Raw genomic sequence first — 21160 nt, 5'->3', positions numbered from 1 at the left:
TACACACATATATATACATATACATACACACACACACAAGTCAATAAGTAACTTTCATTATGTTAGATTTAAAAAGTATTATCTAGATAAAGCAATAAAGGAGAACTGCAAGAATATACCTTGAAAAATAAAGGTAACAGTTCGAGTTGCTCTGTGACAGCTGTAGAGAAAGACCGTCCTGCACTTGCCATCAGCCACTTCAGAACTGGTTTATATAAGGAGAAACAACCACCAATTAACATAAGAAATAGTAATAATCCCCAAGCAAGCTACAGACCAAATTTATTGCAAGACTCCCCTTTGAGATTTTCGCACATTAGAGTGGTCATATTGACCCTTAAAGTGACTTTATAAATCTCAACCCCAAAACAACAGATCAGGTGTTGTTCAATAGATTAAGCAGCTGCAACTAGACAGTATCCTAAAACCCCTCTCATTCTTCACCTCATGAACTCACTAGTTTTCAAGAGTTTAATGCCCTGAGTTCTCTCATCTTGTTCACCAACTCCATTCTCTTCCATAACATGATTCTGAATTTCTTCATCTGCTTCCATGAGGGGTTTAAGATGTTCAAGTATGCGGGTAGTAAATTCATGGACACGAGGAGATTTCGTTGCGGCAGTGTTTGGCAAGGAAACATCTATCATGAATATGTAGGTCAACACACTAGAAAAGCAAACAAAGCAAGAACACGCAGTTAGCACAACTCCTGTCTGGACAACACAGTGATCTGTGAACTACAAGTGATCCAAGATCAATTTGGTGACCTTGGAAGTTTAATATTTACAGAAAATTTCCTCCCCACTTCCAAGTTACTTAAAACCAAACGTTCTTCAAACCACCCTTTGTAGGCATTTGAATCAAGCAGGACTAGACAATGACTCAGGTACAACCCTCCACTCCTCCAAACTGATGTGCAACTAGTTTGTATGATCTGCAACTAGTTTTTAAGTCACTAGAACACTCTCTAAAGGATTCTTGTGTGTGTATGGCTTATTAAGGCTTAGACACACTAATTCTGGGTTGTGCTACTAGTTTTTGGATGCAAGGTGGGTGTTGTGGGGGTTTTGTGGGCTTTTTTGGGGGAGAAGAGGGGGGAGGTTTAAGAGCTTTAGAGATATCTGACAAACATAATGGGCCATGAACACTAAATTGGTGAGGCACTGGCACAAGGATTCTTGTGTGTGTATGGCTTATTAAGGCTTAGACACACTAATTCTGGGTTGTGCTACTAGTTTTTGGATGCAAGGTGGGTGTTGTGGGGGTTTTGTGGGCTTTTTTGGGGGAGAAGAGGGGGGAGGTTTAAGAGCTTTAGAGATATCTGACAAACATAATGGGCCATGAACACTAAATTGGTGAGGCACTGGCACTGTCCAGAGCAGAGCAGCTGTGGCTGGCCCATCCCTGGAAGTGTTCAGGGTCAGGCTGGATGGGGCTTGGAGCAAGGGGCTAGTGGAAGGTGTCGCTGCCAATGGCGGGGGGTGGAATGAGATGACCTTTAAGGTCCTTCCAACCCAAACCACTCTGGGTTTCTATGAATACAAAGACAAAGATAGAGAAGTCACCTGAAGTTTCTGAAACAAGTCTGTTAATAATTTATCTAATGTATTTTACCAGTATTAATGCTTTTCAGTGTAATTATTTAGATACTCAACTGGGTATCTAAATACCTAATAAAATATCTAAATACCTAAATAAAATGAAGAGTTAAAACCCCACAAGAACAGCAGAGAAGAACACTGACCTTCCTATTCTCTCTCGGACGTTCTTGTAAACCTGTGTGAGTTTGGGTTCCAGGTACTTGAGCAATCTGTGCAGCAGCTCTGGCACTCTCCATTACTGCTGGGCAAGGCCACCTTGCAGCACATAAAGTCGGCTGGAAATCAGAACAGCTTAGCTTTAGTCACACAAAATGGTTCCTCCCCTCCCTAGTCCCTTCCCAAGCCTTGTCTGGGAATGTGCACGTGTGTCAATGCGCCGAAGCGCCTTTGAGGGAGTTGCATGCAAGGATGGGTAAAAATTACATGGTGAAACAACAGTACTGGTGTAATGTCAGCTCCAAACCTTCCCATTCTTTTATTTAGATTGAATTAGATTTTAAAATCATCATGAAGAACCTGCCAGTGTGTGGAGAAAGCTAACTGGCAAAAGCAGTGCCTTTGTTCCCTGCCCCTACAAGCCAGATGGCACAGCATCCTCTCAATACACCTTATCCATGCTCTTCCTTCTTTATTAAGCCACAATAAAACAGTTAAATCAACTTTACCAGGCATCTACAAATGATCCTCCTTCACCACTCAATGGAGATTCCAACAGCAATTCAAACAACCAGTGCAGTTTCCTAGGATCTCTGCTCTCCTGAAAAGGAATGGGGAGAAGAGACATAAGCAAATTTGGGATTTTTACAACGTAAATAATGTATAAAATAAGGTATAAACAAGGCAAGTTTTGACAGAGATTTTCTTTGCTTCCCTTGGGTTTATAAATTATATATATAGTTGTATATATAATTATAATAGATTAAGCAAGTGCAGCACTCAATATCTTTTCACAATGAACATCAATAGAAGGAAAACCAAATTAAACTATACACAGTCTTAATTATTTGGTAAATACAATCAGAATAAAAGGAATTTTAGCTTTATTTTTGACATATATGAATAACCATGTCTGAATTCTGCTAATCAGTTGCCAGGACACTGGCTGAAAACCACAGTTTTGCTGAGTGATTTGAAAGAATTATTGAGCCAAGACACTTGTGGCCTGTCACTGACCCTGCTTCCCACACACCAGTTCACTCCAGGAATCTTAGCCCATAGTGGGTATAGCTTTATACTTACACAGGAGGTTGCTATGCATGTGCCCCAGTCATTATATGTTTCCACTGTGATGTTGGATAAAGCTGTTCGAAGCAATGGACAGAGAAGCTTCCAAAGTTTTTCCACCTGCCCAGCAAAAAGGCAAAACACAAGACTTTTCTATTTAAGGATCTCAAATCCAGCCCAGATACTTTCAAATGTTTTTTATAATTGTTTTGTTAAGGAAGTGATTCCAGTCCTTTCTAATGTGTCATCTGAGTGACATTAAAATCCCTCAACTTCACATTGGGTAAGTCAAAATTACTCCTTAATTTGCAAGAATGACTCAAAAATACTATTTCAGCACCTTCTCAAAGGTCCAGTGTTTAGAACCTCTTATTAAGCCAGCTATAATTTCAGCTACACATCTCTGGGTGCTCTCATGGGAGTCTGCAACCAGTTGCTCTAAGTGGGGCTGAAGAACAGGCAAGAAGGCATCATCAAAGTTTCTGAAAAGGCCCTGGAAAACAAGAGGGAAAAGTGTCTTCAGGAATTATCTACACCACTGTCTCCCTACGAACAACGTAAGACTGTGAAGTGTTTGAGATTTGAATACGCAGAAAGTGAAATTACCCTGCCTTTTTTAACAAAAATATGCACCAGTGTCCCACAGACTATTATACTGCTCTAAATATGTTTCCCTAAGTGGTTAACCAGAAGAGAGAATTAATAGGATTACTCAGTGCAGCTTTAAAAATCAACATTTTGCAACAGCAGCTTGTGGTTTTTCCACACTCAGGTAATTGTCTACAAAATGGAAGCAATTTAGTTATTGAACTGGAGTTACCTTGAAGAGGCAAAATCTGCGAGGATTGAATTTGTCCTTTCCTTTTCTGTCTTCTAAAGACAAAAATTTGATTAACTGCTCCACAAACTTGGGATCAGAAAAGTGATCATATATAATTTGTTCTGCCTGGAACAGGAATAAGAAAAAAGAATTAGCTGTGAGGTGGTCACAGTGATATCCCAATCTCTGCCATGCCCTAGGTTAAATTTTGTTCCTTTTTTTGGCAAAAATCATGCTTTGGTTATCCATTTCCTCCTCACTTTAAAGTGAATATTGATGTTTTTCAAGACTCCTGATTATTTTCATTAATGACTTTCAGTAGCACAACCCCCACAAATCAGTCCTTCCCCCTGTTGTTAATTATCTCATTCTCAACTTTGGTAATGATGTGAAAGGGCACAAAAGTGCTCATTAATACAATTATTCTACAATCTCTGACAGAAAAGCTGCTATACATTAAAATGATAATTTCTTCTTGCATGATGACACAAGCAGAAGTAGAAAAATATGGTTTAAAGTGTCTTGTGGGGATTTAGGTTTAGAGAGATCCCCACAATAATCTGTGGGGAGTATTGTAAAAAAGCAAGGAGAAGTAGTATCAAAACCCCACAAAACTGCAACCCTTACCTCTGTCAGCTCACCTCTCCTTCTCCCAAGCTTTGGTTGATGCTCAACTGGAGCATAAACGGTCATAGTTCTGAATATTAAAGACAAAAATACAGCTCAATTTAAACAAATTAAACCTCATTAATTATTTGACTTCCCACAGGGCTTTTTTTTTCTCTGCTGTCTCTCCCGACCCTATCTTAATGCTTAGTGTTACTCACTTAGGCCAAGTGTAATATCCCCAGTGTGTTTTCTCCACAAAACAACAGGATTCCCAAGCTTCCTTAGTCTTTGGTAAGCTCTGACTGTTGTAGTGCAGCCACTGGTTATCCGGTCTGTCACCAGCCTGGATGCTGGAAGGCTTTGGGCTTCCACCTGGTCCAAGAGAAATTTATACTCTATCAAGCTTGGTCATTTACATTCTCAGCAAATGTTATCATGACTTACTAAAAGACTCTAAAGAGCTTTCCTGTCTCAGTCCCCCCAGTCAAATCCGGAGGGGAGGGGGGTGGGAAGAGAAGGGAGAGAACAAAGGAAAGGAAGGGCAAAGGAGAGGCAAATACACCTATTTGCTTAGGACATGAACCAGCAGAGAGAAATGTAAAGTTTGTAATTCCATATTTAATTTAACCAGAAAAGCTTTTAAGAACATTTTTAGGATAAATGCAAGACATTTCTTATATTAAATAAAACCTACTTATTTCATAAGGGCAGATGGGCACTTTCTTGTGTGTTCTCTTAAGCTGCTTCAGAATCCCAGCCACAGCAGAGATGGCCACCTACATGGAAGAAATGGGCATTAATGGATCCATTCCATACACTTCTCCTCCAGAAGGATGTGGCTAATCATCTCACCATCCCTCAAAACCCAGTCAACACTGGGGTGAGCTTGGTCATGCCCATTAAGAAGTGATCCTGGACATTTCAGGGGATACAAGACATGCCTTAGTTTATTGCCCAGTAAAGGCTTCCTACGAATCATTTTAATTTAATTTAATATTGTTTTAATATTCTTTTTTGGAGGAAAAAAAAGTCTGTAACTGTTAGTTTTGAGCCTCACTGAGGCAACAAGCAGAACAAATAAAACACTTCAAGTAACAATCTGCAGGTGGGGAAAGGAGCCATCTGCAAAGGCAATTCTGAAAAAGAACCATGAAATAAATAAGAAGGAATGGGTACATCCCACATTTTCACAGTTTACACACTTTACATATGTCACGCTACAGCACTGCCAAGACTGTCATCGTCTTGGATTAGGAATTTTGTCTATGTGTGTGTGGTTGGAAGAGGAGGAGGGAGTTACACTTCAGCTTTTGTGCTTTATCCCAGCAAACCCCCACAATCACCTGATCTAAAAGTCAAATAGCTGCAAACCAAGAAGAAATAATTCTTTTGGGTTTACCTTTCGAACTACAATTGCATCATGGTTGAGACACTGCACAAAGAATTTGATGGCACGGACAGGCAGTATCCTGTCATCCCTCAGGAGCAGAGACAGAAAGCCAATGCTTATGTGCTCAAACTTCCAGGGCCTAAAAGAAGATCCAATATTCAAAACGGAGTGGAAATACCACAGTTGCATGCACTGGTTTTGCTCAGAAATTATTATATGTATTAAGGTGATGCAAAGACATTTAAACTAACATTTTCTGTGCCACTGCTATAATCAAAAAACTTAACTGTAATTTAGGGAACCCTCCAGTGTTGTGGGAACACACAAAAACCTCAGACATTCAGTTAATGGTGCCTTTTTCATCTTGGCATTTCACTGTAAAATACGACCTGTAGGGATATTTTTTTCTAAGTTTTAAACACAAGTATTATGGTACCAATTAAAATCTATTTGGATGTCAGTATTCGACAGAATCAGAGCTTTTTTTCCCAGAAACCATAGTAACAGGCCAAAGTAATTAAGGAAAAAGCTCTAACTCCAAGATGTGATGATGCCTTGTATTAACAAATCAGGCTCCCAGGGAAAATGAATTCAAGCCCATGCTAACTGCACTCCTGGACACCATGGCTATTTATTCATGTAGTCACCTCCAATCCACCCCAAAACCACCCTCATGTACAAAAAGGAAAGCTTACAGGTTTCTTTGTTCCACACAGTCCAGCAGCATGTTAACCAAATTTTCATAGTTTCTGAGGGAAAAAGAAGGAATCATCAACCTAATGGTACTGAGGGATCCAATGGAAAATAGAGGAAAACTTCTTCAACAAAAGGAGGGGAGTGAGGAAGAGTGCAGAAGACAGAGGCTGCCAAGTCAGGAGAGAAGATCCACCCCACCAATCCTTAGACATTCTGGATTTTTTACTTCAGCCACTTTCAAACATGCCAGTTAATGTGCAGTAAACATGAGGGAGTGCAAGCTGGCGCTGAGGACAGCTGAACTCACCGCAGAGCCTCAGCATTTTTCTCCTTCTGTCGCTGAATTCCCAACTGAATTTCCTCTGAAACAAGACCTGGGAAGTCTGAACTTGGATGTCCTGACTTTTGCAGCATAACAGCTACCTCCATGCATTTTTCTGGAACCTATTGACAGAGAAGGCAAAGATTTGGGACTGAGCATCAACTTACAAGTTTTTAATATCTCTGTTTTGAAATAAGCAGAGTAGAGAATGTCCCTGTCCATGCAAACAAGTCTGAAGTAGGGAACACAGCTTCTAGTGTTCACACAGCAGAATTATTTCTACAAGTACATAGGGTTTTTTTCTATTTTAAAATCAATAGAAGTATCAACTTTCGGATTTCATTAAGCATAAAAGTTGATGACTGGCATCAGAACGCTAACTCAGACAATATACACCAGTCCTGAGCATTTATTTTATCAAACATTCTCACAGTCCAAGATGTCAACACCAAACAATCTGTCACTTACTGCAAAATCCAATCCAATTGTTTCATATTGCCTATGGATTTTTTCTGCCAGGTCATCAAAGAGTCTAACTATGGATGGTTTTTCCAATGACATGGCTTTGCTAAGCCCAGAGGAGACGATTGCTGGCCATGTCTGTGCAATGCAATCCCAATCATGAAGATTTGCCAAACACACTCCACTGTGATTTCCAAGAAGACAATATAAGGCACCCTAAGAAATAAAATGTGGAGTTTTAGAAGGTTAGAGCACTGTTCATGTGTGATATTGACATAAGCATGCACCCACACAGAAGAACTCATCTGCACATTACCAAAGAGCTAAAATGTCCTCTAAACATTCAAAACAGCAAAGACTTTTCACAGAATCCTCTTCATTTAGTGAGAGTGGAAGCCCTGCCAATTAATTTATCCACAGAATGGCTGACTGATTTCTGATTTATAGACATGATTCACAAGTTTTACCACCTTGACTGTAGCTTCTCCATTTCCATTTTGTGATTTAAAAATAGGTGTTAACACACACTTTGGTAATACATGATCACACAGTGAGATAAGGAATATATATAAACACAGAATTTCTCTTGACAACAGAACTAATACAAAAAATCCCTCACACTAGTCATGCATAAGCTATATGCCATGAAGTATCACACTGATAAACAAGCAAATCCCACTCTCACCATGAAAAATACTCCTAGAAAAACACTTTCAAAGACAGACACAAAAAGAGGTGAGACAGTACTTTAAATTGCTTCTGAGTGACATCTTGCCGGTCAGGACGCAAGAACTCCAACACTAAGGGGATGATATCTCTGCAACAGAAGTTGTATGTTCCCAGAGCTGTGAAGAATGCTTGCTGGGCTTTGCTTCTGACCTGTAGGAAGAGACACATTGCTAGAAAATCTTGTGAAACAAGACATCAACCACACAGAACCAACATCCTCATCCATTTCAACTACTTGTGCACAGGAACAAAATGATTTGTAGAAGGTTGCAAGCACCTCGTCTTTGCTCACAGCTGTTTATAAAAAGCTACTTCTTGTATCTGGCATTTATTTGAGAACAGTGACAAAGTTAAAGGAAATTCTTTATGCTGCCAGAAACAGTATTTTTTCCCAAGATCACTTGAAAAGCGAACAGCTAGAATAAAAGATGTAGAACACCACCTCTTGAGGAGATGAACAAAACACTCCACATATTTCAGTTTAAAAGGGGTTGTTCCTTACCTGACCATATGAACTCGTGGACAAGCACAAAAGATCTCTGATCAGCTCCTGGTGGGAAGTTTTATATTCACAGCCTTCCATGGTTAGTGTTCTCAGCTAAATTAATACAGAATACAAATACAGAACAGATTGTTTCTACATTTCACACATAGAAAAACAGTAGTGCAGGATTATTGTTATGCTGGCATTTAGCAAACTATGCAAATCAGTTGTTAAAGCTAAGTAGTTAGTGAGGATTGAAGGGGAAGTATTACCTCATGCTGCAACATGACCCTGTCGATCAGCAAGGCTCTGATATGCTGTTTCTTTCCTTGAAGCTGTGAAAAAAATACATCACTGGGTTTAGATTTCACTATTTAGGAACCGTTTCCATCCCTCGCCCAAACTTTACAAAGCAAATTCACTGACCCTGTTCTCCATTGACTTTTTCACTAAATTAAAGCTTTTCCAGCGTGAGTCAAACTCATGCTTGTGAGAACCTTGAAACTGCAAAACATCACTGATAATCTGTGGAAGGAAAAAGAGGACCAGAGTGATTATTTTGCAGAACTAGTCATCTTGCCTTAATTATTGCAAATTAGAAGTTTACCTTTATTATTAGAAATAAAGACTTGGTGTCATCTTCTGAATTATCAAGAATGTAACCTGTAATTGGTAGAAATAGAAGTTATCATCAGACAGGAAAACACGCTTAAAATTAACGAAAGTTTTATTTCTGCAAAGCTTAAATCTAAGAACTAGAAGTAAATAAAACACACTTCTCATCTTTGTATCACATTTAAAGCATGACATGGTACTTTTTAGCTACAGGAGTGGCTGAACTTACATAGCAATTTCCTCGTAACCCTTGCAATTGTTTCTCTATAATTCTCTCTTGAAAAATCTGGAAGAAAATGAAACATTCTCCCTTTATTATACAATGGCATAAAAAGCAATTTAGAGTGGAAAGCCAGAGCAGGCTACTCAGAACTGGCAGCAAGGACTATGATAAAAACAACCGTCTTGTTATATATGAAGACATCACTCAGTGGTTCAAGTCAAGTTGGTTTTTATAGGTACATAACCTTCTTTATCTGCCTTCACAGTATGTTCAATTTCTAACCACAGACTGAGACAGATTATTTACCATATGGAAATTAAGGGACACATTAAGCTCCCAACCTTGGGCATATTCCTGCAGCAGGTCTGTAACTTGTGTATCATTGCTGGATATGATGATATACACACGTGTACACAACTTTGGTGTTGGCCAAAAAAAGCCCATTTAATACAAAGAGAGGAATCAAAATTACGGTCTCAAAAAGAGCCCACTGTTTTTACAAAAAAAAAAAGAAAAAAAAAAAAGAAAAAGAATAGGAAGAAGCAAAGAGAAAAAAACCCCACCACTCAGAACCTGCCTGAACAGAACCAGGATGCACTTACCATATTCAACCCCAGTGTAGAGTTTTGTCTCTTCCAAAGACACCAGACTTGGGACCCTACATGGAAACAAACCAAGTGTTACTATACATCACAGAACTCATGAAGTGTGTGCATTTCACAGGCAACTAATTCATTTTAACAAGTTAAATTTCATGCCAGTATGTTCTCATGTAAGTTGTCTATATTTAATAAGGCCACACAGAAAACTAAGAGAATGAAGCAAATCATCCAAAGTAATTTAGAAGCTGATTATTGGCTGATGTCTTAATCTGCATATTAAAAATTTACAGACCTTGCCTAACAATACAAAAAGATGATTCTAAACATCCCACAACAAAACCAAACCAGTACAAAGAACACTTCACATGTGGTAGTTCTTTATTCTACCAAATGAAGTTTCAGTTACTGACCCTCAGCCTAGATATGGGTACAAATTCTTGATTTGTATTTCCTCCTTGATGAACAGATTAATCTACTAATAGATTACTCCAGCTGCAACAAGTGGAGGCTTTGGTGCTGTTAAAGGCTTCTTGAGCCAAGACAGCCTTGGATTTTGAAGTTCAAGGCACCCAACAAAAAAAATCCTTCTGCTTTGAAGGACGAACATTTTCAGTCTTGCACGAAGAAAGCCCTGAACAATCTTTGATGCTTTAAGCACACAAATGTGTTTGTAAGTCACAATTTCAAATTGCTGTATCTTGCTATTACCATGAGAGCTCATTACAAGTAGCCTCTAGCAGCAGTTGTTTGACTAAAGCAGTAAGTAAGCACTAAAAACCAGTATGAAGTGATATAATCAAGAATGTTTGGGATATAGAAGTAAATTTCACTTACAGATGAGCCACTCTTTCTCCTTTCAGAGGAGGCAGAATGTTCCCAGAACCAATCAGGCAGTTATGCACAATAGCAAGACACTGCTGCACATCATCTCTTAAACAAAGAAGAAAACCTGGTTACTTATCTGGTAAATGCTTCAAAACACAAACGATAAACCATATCTTTTTTTGGCAAGTTTTATGAAAGCTTTTTCTTTAGTTTCATCAATTATAAACCCAGGAGGGAGCTCTACAGAAATCAAACTGTGCTTTTTTGGTCCAACCTAATCTGCTTAGAGAACCTCAACATTTAACTTCATTTTCTGGAAAACTTGAGAGAGTTTATATTCCCAAACTGTGCAGATAACTTCAGTATAAGGAGATAAACTATCATAAAAAGAAACAGCTTTAACCCTGAAAAATTGTTTGAAAATTTTTATCTAAATCTCAGATAAAGCCTATGAAATAACTCCTCACCCTAAGGCCGAGAAAATTCCTTCCCACCATGGGGAGCATGAGGGAATACTACATGATGGAATAGTTTATGAAGGAATATTTTGCAGTCCAAAAATTATAATGCAACAATGTGAACAACTTTTTTTCTGTGTCACTTTAGAGAATTAAGGACTTCCTTTTCAAGTTATCTTAGCTAAAGAAGGAGCTTCTATTTTCAGTGACTTGGTCAGACAGAAGAACCTGACAGTATTTTCCTTCTTAATTTTGGTAGTGCCAATATGATTAGCAATAACTATTGTGAGTGCATCAATGCACCTTTTTCCATCTTACCTGGACATCTCTAGTTCTCCAAGTGCATAGTGCTCCAGTTTGCTGAGCTCAGGCTGAAGGAAAGTATCCAGCAAATAAAAAGCAAAGTTTATTTCCTCGGCTGAAGGAACATGCCACTGGATGTCCAAGTTCCACAGGTCCCCTGGTTTACCCCAGTCCTACAGCAAATAAAGACATTTATCATTAATCAAGCTATTAAACAAAGTGGTTTTAAAAATTAACATTTAATATTGCTAAAAAAACCCACAAACATGTGAACTAGTTACTGCTGTAGAGCCGTTATCCTGATCATTCCAGGAAAAATAAGAACACCATAAAGGCAAACAGAAATCCCAAACCTAGTACAATGTCTGCACATACCTGGAAAATAACATATCTGAAAGCACTAAAATGAAAAGGACTGCACTGGTCTAATGGAAATATAACTTGATTATGCCTTTGACTGGATACCAACTAAGGCACATTAAGTGCAACTCAGACTTGACACTCCTACAGAGAACAGAGAAGTAATTCCGAATGTTTTCAGTATCAGAGGAGGAATTTGTTTAAAAATGTGGATTTCTTTTTTTGTTTGTTTGCTTTGGTGTTGGGGCATTAAGATGTTTTTGTTTGGTTTGAAATGATTAACCGATCCAACTGGATATATGTATCAGATATAAAACGGTACTAATTTCCATAACAAGTACAGGATGATCTGTGATGGGGAAATTATGTAAAAGAACAATTTCCAGCAAAATCCAGTTGCATATTCAAACAGACCAGCTGGAAACTGCTGCACTGTTCATCTAGAATACTGATAAATTGATGTCAAAGTCTTAGCAGACAAGTACATGGCTTCTGACAGTTTTATTTATTTTTAATATTGCTACTTCTGCTTTCGTTTTCTCTCAAGGTTGGAACGTTGTTCACTTGTTACTCTGCTGACCTGTAAAACACATCTCCTTGTTCCATAATACCTTATTGTAGTCATGCAATCATGGTAAACACACATCAAACCACTAATAACTCATGCTATAAACCCACTCCAACAGTCAGTACTCATTTTTTGTCATCAATATAAGTTTAATTAACTTGTCATTTGCTCTATGGTTCAAAGCCCAAAACATCTTTCAATTACACTTTCCATTGCTGCTACCTCGGTTCAGAAATCCAAACAAACCCAACTAATATAGTGTATGACTGTTTTAATTAAAAAAAAAAAGTCAAATCCTCTAATCCTAAGTAAATGAAAATCCTTGCCTTGATAGGAAAGTATTCAGAAAGAGGCTTGTCAAAGCCACCTGGCACACTGCAGTACTCTGTGGGGTAGATAAGTGTAGCAGAACGAAGAAGGTGGTGCAGTAGGTTACAAGACAGAATGTAACCCTGCTTACAGGTTAGATGGAGGGTTCGCTGCAGTATCTTCCCAAACTGCTCCCTGTACACTAGCAGCTGCTTTCCATCCACTCGAGTGATCTAAGGGGAGAGAGATACATTTCGCATCATCAGTTTGGTTGAGAAACATTTCACACCATCAGTTTTGTTGCAGAGGATTATGGAGAGATCTCGGTGCTCAGCCAAGCCTGCACCATTCTCTGTGTCACACTGAATTCAACTTCAAGGCTGAACTTGCACACAAACTGCTACTGCCACAGCTGTTGGAAAAGTTAAGGAATATGGAACTCCTCTGATATCCATCTCCTCAACCCTGTTCAAAATCTCCCAGCAATACTCCTACACATTTCTGATTAATTTAAAATACTTCTCTTTACCCAAAGCACCTTATGTTTTCCCCTGCACCGATCCCTCTTCTTTCTTCCTCCCTCAATAATTGTATTAAATGCTTTCATTTCATTCCACATGCACACTAAATGTTTATTTTCTTCAAACAAGTATTTTCTACAAAGAGCTTCAACACTCATGTCCCATTCCAAGTGAGGTAGGAAACAGAAGCTATGCAGTGTCATTCCTACAACATTTAATGAGGTTTAAGAACAGAAGTTTATCTCCTTCTTCTTTCAGGGGCATTAAACAAGACTCAGTGACATACAAGCCCATTCTTTGCAATACCTCTGACAACAGTTGAAGATTCCAAAGCAGCTCCTTATCAAGTTCTTCATCACGTAACACATCATCATCTAGAGGAACAAGGGATAAGCACTGCAGTAACCACACTGCAGCCAAGTTTTCCAAACAAGCTCCATCAGAAACCAGATGCTTCCACCCCAAAAGTTGACTCCCAACCCTCCTGCTGCAACTTTCCAACTCCCATGTCTAACTGGAAGCCACTTCAGCCAATTTAACACCAGAACATTGAGGAATGTCTGGAGACTTTTTTAACTACCGCATTTTTAGGGAATCTTGATCCTGCAGCTTGACAGATTTCTGCCTTGAAATGAAGTTGTGGAAGACACATGGAGGTTTTACAAATTGTTTTCACATTTAACCAAAATCAACCCTAAACAAAGCAAGTAACACTAGATATGTTATATTATAAACTTACTAACTGTGAGGTGAGTTATAACGTTGCAGCAATGTGGTACAAACAGCTTCAAAGACTCCTCAGGACGGCACTGGAAACAGCAACATAAATAGTCCATGTTAGAAAATGATGCCTTAGAGAACTCAGTATGCACATGGATAAACACCTAACAACCTCACTGAGAAACAGAGGAGACTATATTGTATCTCAACTGCAATTCAATCCAGAGTCAGCCTGACTTCATGATTCTCAAACATTCAATAAAGCCTAAATTTAAACATAAATACTTGATGATCTACCCTCTTGGAATATTGCTATATGAAATCAGTCAATTTTAGAAGACGTAATATTCAGAACCATCCGTATTTACAGCAAAAAAATAAAGATCTTGATTAGGAAAAAGTAGCAGCATTGGCTTTTTTTTCTGTTTTAAACTAAAGATGAGGTGAAGTTAGGGCATTTTCTCTAACCTTCACTGCAGCTCGGCACATGTCAGCAACCATCCGACCAGCAACTCTCGTCTCAAATATATTTGAGACTGCAAAGTTAAAAACCTTCTCCAAGGCAACCTAAAAATGAGTACAAAGACATGGAGGGTAATCTTTTAATCAAGAAAACTAGATATCCTAAATGCAGCATGTGTACATAACAATCTTGTGTTCTGTTTAAAACAGAAGGTTGCAACCATGATTTGCATAAAAAAAATATATCAGAAGAGAGAGGTAAGTTCTGTAAAATGCCTAAAATGTTCCCTTTGGGGAGAGAGGAGGTGGAGAAATGTGGTTGACTAATCTAAGTTTGGGGTGTTCTGTGAAACTGCACAGAAAACCATTTTTCCTTGAATAAGTCACAGCCTGCTCAAGGGAAAACTGTTATTCCACACATCACAGTGAAGGAAAGCCAAGACATCCCTGAGTAACAAATACATAAGGAATTAAGCAGCAACCATTTAAGTAACCAGCATGTTTTAAAGCAGCTTATTTCCATCAAACACCTCACAAGGCAAGCTGATCTATACAGTGCAGATCACTTGGTAACTAATAACGAACAATCAGGAAAAATACAAACTAAATACTTAATGACAACCAAGAATTAACTTCAGACATTAATCAACAAATTCCAGACAAAACTCTACCAAAGTGCCCAATGCAGTGGATCAAAATGTACCAAACTTGGCATCTCCAAATACATCCATAATGGGACATAAACAAATTGGAATGTGTTAACCAAGCCTACAGGAAATTAATCTGTCCATGGAGCAATACAGATTCTCCACCCCCTCCCTGAGAACTGTTTTAATCCAGATCAGTTTTCTGATCCCATTAGACACACAGCTCCTTGAGCAGCTTCTTTTGTCCAGCTGGAGAAGTGGTAGGGAAAAGGAGAAAAGGAAAGCAGGGGATTGGGTTGGTCAGCAGTACCACAAAGATATGAAAAGTCACAAACTAAAACACTCCAGGGATAAAATAAGCTGTTGGAATGATTCCTCCTCAGGTTTACCGTCAGTTTTCGAGAGAGCACAAAGAACCCAAGAGCTCTGTATTGATATATGTAAAATCACAAACTGACATCAAGTTAAGCTCCCCCTAAGCAATTTCCTTGGTTAAATGTGAAAGTTCACAACAGGACAACAAAGGAAGGTAGAATCTGAAGGTATTAGTAACTCAGAACAGCAAATTAAGCTGCTTAAATCAGATGCAAATCTCATTTTCTACATACCTTAAAGATGTCCTTTGAACACTGAGTAAGGATTGTACTGAAAGTAGAAGAGAGACCTAATTCCACTAGACTCTCCAGATGAGTCATTTTCTCAGTTTCAGTCTCCTCTCTGGTTTGTTCTAGTGTGCTGCTCTCTATAAGTCCAAAACATCTACACAAATGTAGTAAGTATGAAGTTAGTAAGTGAAACTTCAGAGTTTTACAGAGCTCTTCATGTCAAGCTTTCACCTATCCACAGTTTACTTACCTGTCCATAAACTGCAGCACAAAATCCTCAAATTCAGCGGTTGCAGAGCACAGCTCTCTTTCCACCTACAGTTTTCCAACAAAGAAGAAACAGACAAGGTTGGCTTTTCTCAAGAAAACCTGATATAAAGTTTTTTCCTCTATTAACTACTTCAACAACACTTGCAATGTTTAAATGAGAACAGATCACAGCACATTTCCTGTTGAATAGTCTCAAGTCAACTTCATGAAACAATTACTCCATGTTCTATACACTGTCCTGTCCAATTTTCTGGCCTGAACGTGTAGCCAAACGACCTCTCTGGGTGAAATCAGGTCTGCCTCCATGGATACAACCTTTGGCTTTACTACTGATCCTGCTTTGCAGCCGGAGGTCAGCAACTGCCAGTGGCAGTGACAGACTTGGCTCTGCTGACATATATGCACACTAAACACCCAGTGTACAAACTCCTCTTCATTTGCAATTCACCTTCTAACCTGTACAACCTGAAGCTCCCAACTGTTCTCTGAGCTACAAGAAGAGTCTTCAGGCAACATACATGTGGGTGACCGTGTTCAATAACAAAGTGGCACCTAAAGACAAAGCACAGCAGAGGGGCATGAGCCTCACTGTTTAATGATGCTATCTCTTGATTGGAAGGGTTTAACAAGCATCTGACAAGAAAGCAACAAAATCTTAACCAGGAAAGAGGAGCATGACTGCAGGAACACTTTGAAAGCGGAATACCTGTTCATTTAGGAGGAAAACAGCCCTGAAATGTTAAATAGTGCTGTAATTTTTTGAAAATTAACTACAAAGTTGGGGGTGTGTGTTCTTTTGTTACCTTCATGGTGACAAGAACTTTCAAAAAATTAATGGCACTAAAGCTGCTATTTTAACAGACTCAGAAAAATTTAGATGGAGACAGTGTAGTCCAATCTCCTTCTCAAAGCAGGGAAAGCTCAGAGACACCACAGAGGGTCTTGAGCAACTGAGTTTTGACATAAAAACATTAACCTGCTTGAATTTAACACTATCTCTACTACAAGCTATGACTAAGAAGCATCACTAAGAATCCAAAGCCAGTTTGCACACTGGTATCAGCTCTACCACACTGACCAGCCACCGACATGATTCACATCTTGGGGGTTTTGTTGCATTTTAGTTTGCCTAATTTTACATATATAACAGTAGCAAACCTGCTGCTATTCTGCTAGAAATTAAACTGACAGCTAGGTTATAGCTTTGTATAGCTTGAGAGCACTCTTACCTCTGAAAGATCATCTCTTTCTTGCAATACAGATGAACAATCTACTAAAGGCACCAAAGTAGAAAATGTTGCAATGAACTGGAATGTAATCTGTTGAGAGTTGCAAACAGCTCTTTAATAAGTGTTACTGTATTCTACACATTAAAAAGCTTTTGCAATTAAGCTATGGGAGCTAAAGCAAATCACTATACCACAAAAAATTCCAGAGCCCCATTCTTCCACTCCTAAAGTTCAATAGTTATTTCAGATTTCATATACAAAGCTTACTAGTCAGCACTGTACCAAAATCCTCAATTTTCTAAGTAACCATTATTTTGTACTGCAATTTAAGTTACAAAAACACTGTATTGTTTACATTTTTTCAGTTCAATTAATACAAATTCCTGAAGAACTCCTTTTAGAACCTAATTTAATGAAAACCTAGTGATAAAGGTCTTCCTTTTGGTCTTAGACTAGGAGCTCTGGAGCACCTATTTAAGCTTGGTTTTCATCTATGGTTTCCAGAGCTGCCCAAGAAGTCACTAAAATGCTGATCACAGCCTGTTGTTAAAGCTTAACTTTGCATTGTTCAAGCATTATCCTAAGTTAGGGGTTTGTAATACTAACTTTTTATAAATAAAATTGTGCAGGAAAAAACAGGCTAAGAACTTCTGGACACATGAGTTAGCAGCTTTCATGTATATATAAAGCAAGCTTCTAGAGTGAACTAGTTGGGTAATGATCTTCTAAACAAAGGTAAGATTTTACACTCACCATACACTTGCTGAAGTCATTGGGATCCACACCAGGCAAGGCTCTCATCAGCAGAGGTAGCATATGAGTTGGACCTTCAGGAAACCACTTCCCCCCAGACACCAGGCTACGAGCTACTCCAATGACACAGCTCAAGGTAGCTGTGAGCTGATGAGGTTCTGTCAGTGTCTCAAGTGCAGGATATGTTCTATGAAATTTAAGAGTAATCAGATTAGGAACAAGAGTATTTCTGAAGTCTAGACATGGATTGCACATCTTATTTTCTGCAGAAAGGGCAAAAAAATCCTGCAATGAAAATTCAAGCTGATCAATAGTTTCAAAGTGTTTTTCTCATCATTTTCCAATTGACTTAGAATAGTTCTGTAGAAAATGCTCCTTGCATTTGATCAGTGCTATCCACCACCCATTCAGGACTAAATGATTTGTTAGCAGCTGCAGCACAGGAGGTAATAACTAGATGTGCTCCTATGTTCAAAGCTATGATGGTCTTCCTGTTTGAACTTTAAGCTGAGGACTTCATGTTTCTGTGGCAAGCACCAAAACTTGCCCTGACTAACTCTAAATAAAGAAGGGACCTATTATTTCATGTGAGGAGATCTACTACTTCAAGTTACATTAAAGTCCAGACCTTCTTTATCAAAACCTGTGAAGATACTATGATTTTTATGCTTTTTTAACCAACTGCATCACACTTCCTACTGTTACCAAGCAGCTATGGTTCAGGACAGGAGTCACAGTGCTATCCCTGCCCTACGTCATCCAAAGCACAACTCACCCAAATGAATTTGGAACTGCAGCCAAGGCAAACATACCAGGGATAGTCTAAACTACAGAGCAGACATGGAGTCTGCTCTCAAAACAGAGAAAGCAGTCATCCCCAGCACTGCTTTCCTCAGAATGTTTTCCCGTAAGAGCAGACTGACCAAGGTTTTACAGGTGAGTCAGTGAGCTGCGGAGCACAGGAAGGGCTCTTGCACACAAACTCCTTTCTCTGCTCTTTTCATGTGTTGTTAAAGTACAAAAAGCTGCATAGAGAATGTGGATAGGGGATAGGAGGAAAACTTTTCCCTGGGACAGGAAGGAGTCACATTTTACTTTGGAAATTTCAGGCACCAAGGCATTAGAAACAAACTACGTATTTCACACAAGCACATAGTCTGGTGATTGGCTTATGAAGACTTGCCATGGCAGTGATTTTAAACAATCTCTAAGTGCAATGCATTCTGAACAAACCAGACATATAAAATACATGCTTATTGCTACACAACCACCACATGTATCTGGCCCAACTGAAAACCAGGGAGAACATACCAGGTGGCTTATGAATAAAGGTTGCAAAGTTGCTTTTTCAGCTGACACAAAATACTAACAGAAATGCCAGCAGAAACCACCTGAGAACTGACTGCCCTAAATCACAACAGCTCCCAGAACTATTCTATTTGCAGGTGTTTAAAAACCAAAACACAAATCTAATTAATGAAAATAAAAAATAGTCCTCTCTCACTGTCTTGACTCAGGTGATTGCTCAGTGCATCAGCAGCTCCTCTCACAGCAAGGAAATTGCTTATCATTACAACAATCATGTTTATCAATTAAACAATAAATGAACAGGAAAAGCAGTTTCTATTTATTTACTGGGAAGGGAACATGGAAGTTGCAATGTCCCTGCAAAACTTACTTCTCGAGTACAGGTGGAATCACTAACTCAGGACGCATCAGTGCAAGGTTCTGCAGGGCTTGAGCAGCCTCCAGGCTTCCAGTTTTACTGAACATAGCCAGAAGAACAGGTTGGATGATGCACTGTACAAAGTCTGTCACATCCTGATCAGTAAGTTTGTGACTCTCAGGCACAGGAGTTAACCAGGTCACTTTCTTGTAGCGCTCTCGGTGCAGCCTTCGGACAACACTACTAGGTAACCTCTGCAGCAGCTTCATCAGTTTGTTCTGTGGAGCACACAAGATGTCATGTTCAGTTACTTGGTAGCAATCTGACCTCTCAGTGTACCACAGACACTAATAAGAAAATATATTGGAATTACACAACCACAATAAAGGAAAACTCAGAAGAGCTCTAAAATAAGTCAGCAATTTGTCCCAAAATATTCATTTCCCAAAATATCAGTAAAAAAGACATAGTAAAGAATCAAGATTACTTACAGCAGTTAGGACATATTTGAGAGCATTCTCTGCACATTAAGGTGAAAGCAAATACCCTATTCCAGAACAATTCAGCCCCTCTGACACTGCTGTGACCAGCCTTGCTGTTTTCATCCTTTCTACCAGCTAACACAGGGAGATTCTTACATTCTCTAGCAGAAGATTCCACTAGTTACACCATGAAAAAGCTATGCTTCAAACTAGACATGCATTAAAAATAATTTTTGCATTGTTTATGAGAGTCATAGGATTGTTTGGGTTGGGAGGGATCTTAAAAATCATCCAGTTCCAACTTCCTGCCATGGGCAGAGACACCTCTCCTAGATCAGGTTGCTCCAAGCCTCAGCCTAAATTCTAGTAACTTGGGAGACAATAGGTTAGTATCACAAAAGCGACACCACACAAGTAATACTGGTGCTGTGTATCACCCTCCTTTCAAGTACAGACTTCTTTTTCCTGGCTATATATGAGTTAAATATCTTGGTTTGGACTTCTGACCTGCACTTGGGTTAGATGTTTGAAGAATAGTCCCATTAGCTGTAATGCTGACATGAGTATAGTTTGAATGACAGTGCAATAAGAGATGTTGAAAATTCAAATCTCCAAGCATCACACATCAGACAACAGGGCTGTTGAAGCACACAGGACATGGATCAACAGGTTGATGTGCTGAATTACAGCCCAAGTTGTTGCCTTGCCATGGAGAACACTCACCAGCCAGCGCCCGTTGTTTGAAGGATGGTAAAAAGAGGCAATGCTGTTGAACAAGCCAGACAAGTGCTTCTGCACTAGTTTACTTGGTCCACCCTGTCAAAAAAAAAAAAAAAAAAATCACATAATTTTATTATACAGAACAAGTTCAAATGAACAGGTAACAGGAGATACAAGTGAGCACTCTCCTCATGCAAGACCTCAAAGCAGCAAATTACATCCCACCCTCAGCTCAGTACTTAGCAGCAAGTTACCTCCATCCCATCTGCTGAGTGCACTAGTTTACTTGGTCCACCCTGTCAAAAAAAAAAAAAAAAAAATCACATAATTTTATTATACAGAACAAGTTCAAATGAACAGGTAACAGGAGATACAAGTGAGCACTCTCCTCATGCAAGACCTCAAAGCAGCAAATTACATCCCACCCTCAGCTCAGTACTTAGCAGCAAGTTACCTCCATCCCATCTGCTGAGGTCTAGAAGAGT

The 21160-nt window shown here is 39.0% G+C and overlaps 1 protein-coding gene across 1 annotated transcript in view; it reads right to left on the bottom strand.

The window, feature by feature from the left end:
- Positions 1 to 119: 119 nt before the first annotated feature.
- Positions 120 to 21160, bottom strand: part of PSME4 (proteasome (prosome, macropain) activator subunit 4) — a gene marked incomplete at its 3' end in the record, with an annotated part of 30758 nt that continues 9717 nt past the window's right edge. Inside the window, 33 exon segments of the mRNA XM_009071964.1 lie at positions 120 to 205; positions 458 to 666; positions 1745 to 1876; positions 2267 to 2358; positions 2841 to 2945; positions 3166 to 3318; positions 3646 to 3771; positions 4273 to 4342; positions 4473 to 4626; positions 4949 to 5030; positions 5654 to 5783; positions 6340 to 6393; positions 6648 to 6784; positions 7131 to 7340; positions 7872 to 8003; positions 8356 to 8451; positions 8610 to 8672; positions 8764 to 8862; positions 8945 to 9000; positions 9182 to 9238; positions 9778 to 9833; positions 10612 to 10707; positions 11379 to 11536; positions 12618 to 12833; positions 13428 to 13495; positions 13861 to 13930; positions 14310 to 14408; positions 15559 to 15709; positions 15806 to 15870; positions 17055 to 17144; positions 17808 to 17994; positions 19486 to 19751; positions 20679 to 20771. Of these exon segments, the coding sequence (XP_009070212.1) occupies positions 120 to 205; positions 458 to 666; positions 1745 to 1876; positions 2267 to 2358; positions 2841 to 2945; positions 3166 to 3318; positions 3646 to 3771; positions 4273 to 4342; positions 4473 to 4626; positions 4949 to 5030; positions 5654 to 5783; positions 6340 to 6393; positions 6648 to 6784; positions 7131 to 7340; positions 7872 to 8003; positions 8356 to 8451; positions 8610 to 8672; positions 8764 to 8862; positions 8945 to 9000; positions 9182 to 9238; positions 9778 to 9833; positions 10612 to 10707; positions 11379 to 11536; positions 12618 to 12833; positions 13428 to 13495; positions 13861 to 13930; positions 14310 to 14408; positions 15559 to 15709; positions 15806 to 15870; positions 17055 to 17144; positions 17808 to 17994; positions 19486 to 19751; positions 20679 to 20771 (3858 nt within the window).

The sequence above is a fragment of the Acanthisitta chloris genome, unplaced genomic scaffold (genome assembly GCF_000695815.1).
Source record: "Acanthisitta chloris isolate BGI_N310 unplaced genomic scaffold, ASM69581v1 scaffold12880, whole genome shotgun sequence".
Lineage (NCBI taxonomy): Eukaryota > Metazoa > Chordata > Aves > Passeriformes > Acanthisittidae > Acanthisitta > Acanthisitta chloris.
This window is presented reverse-complemented; position numbering and strand designations above follow the sequence as displayed.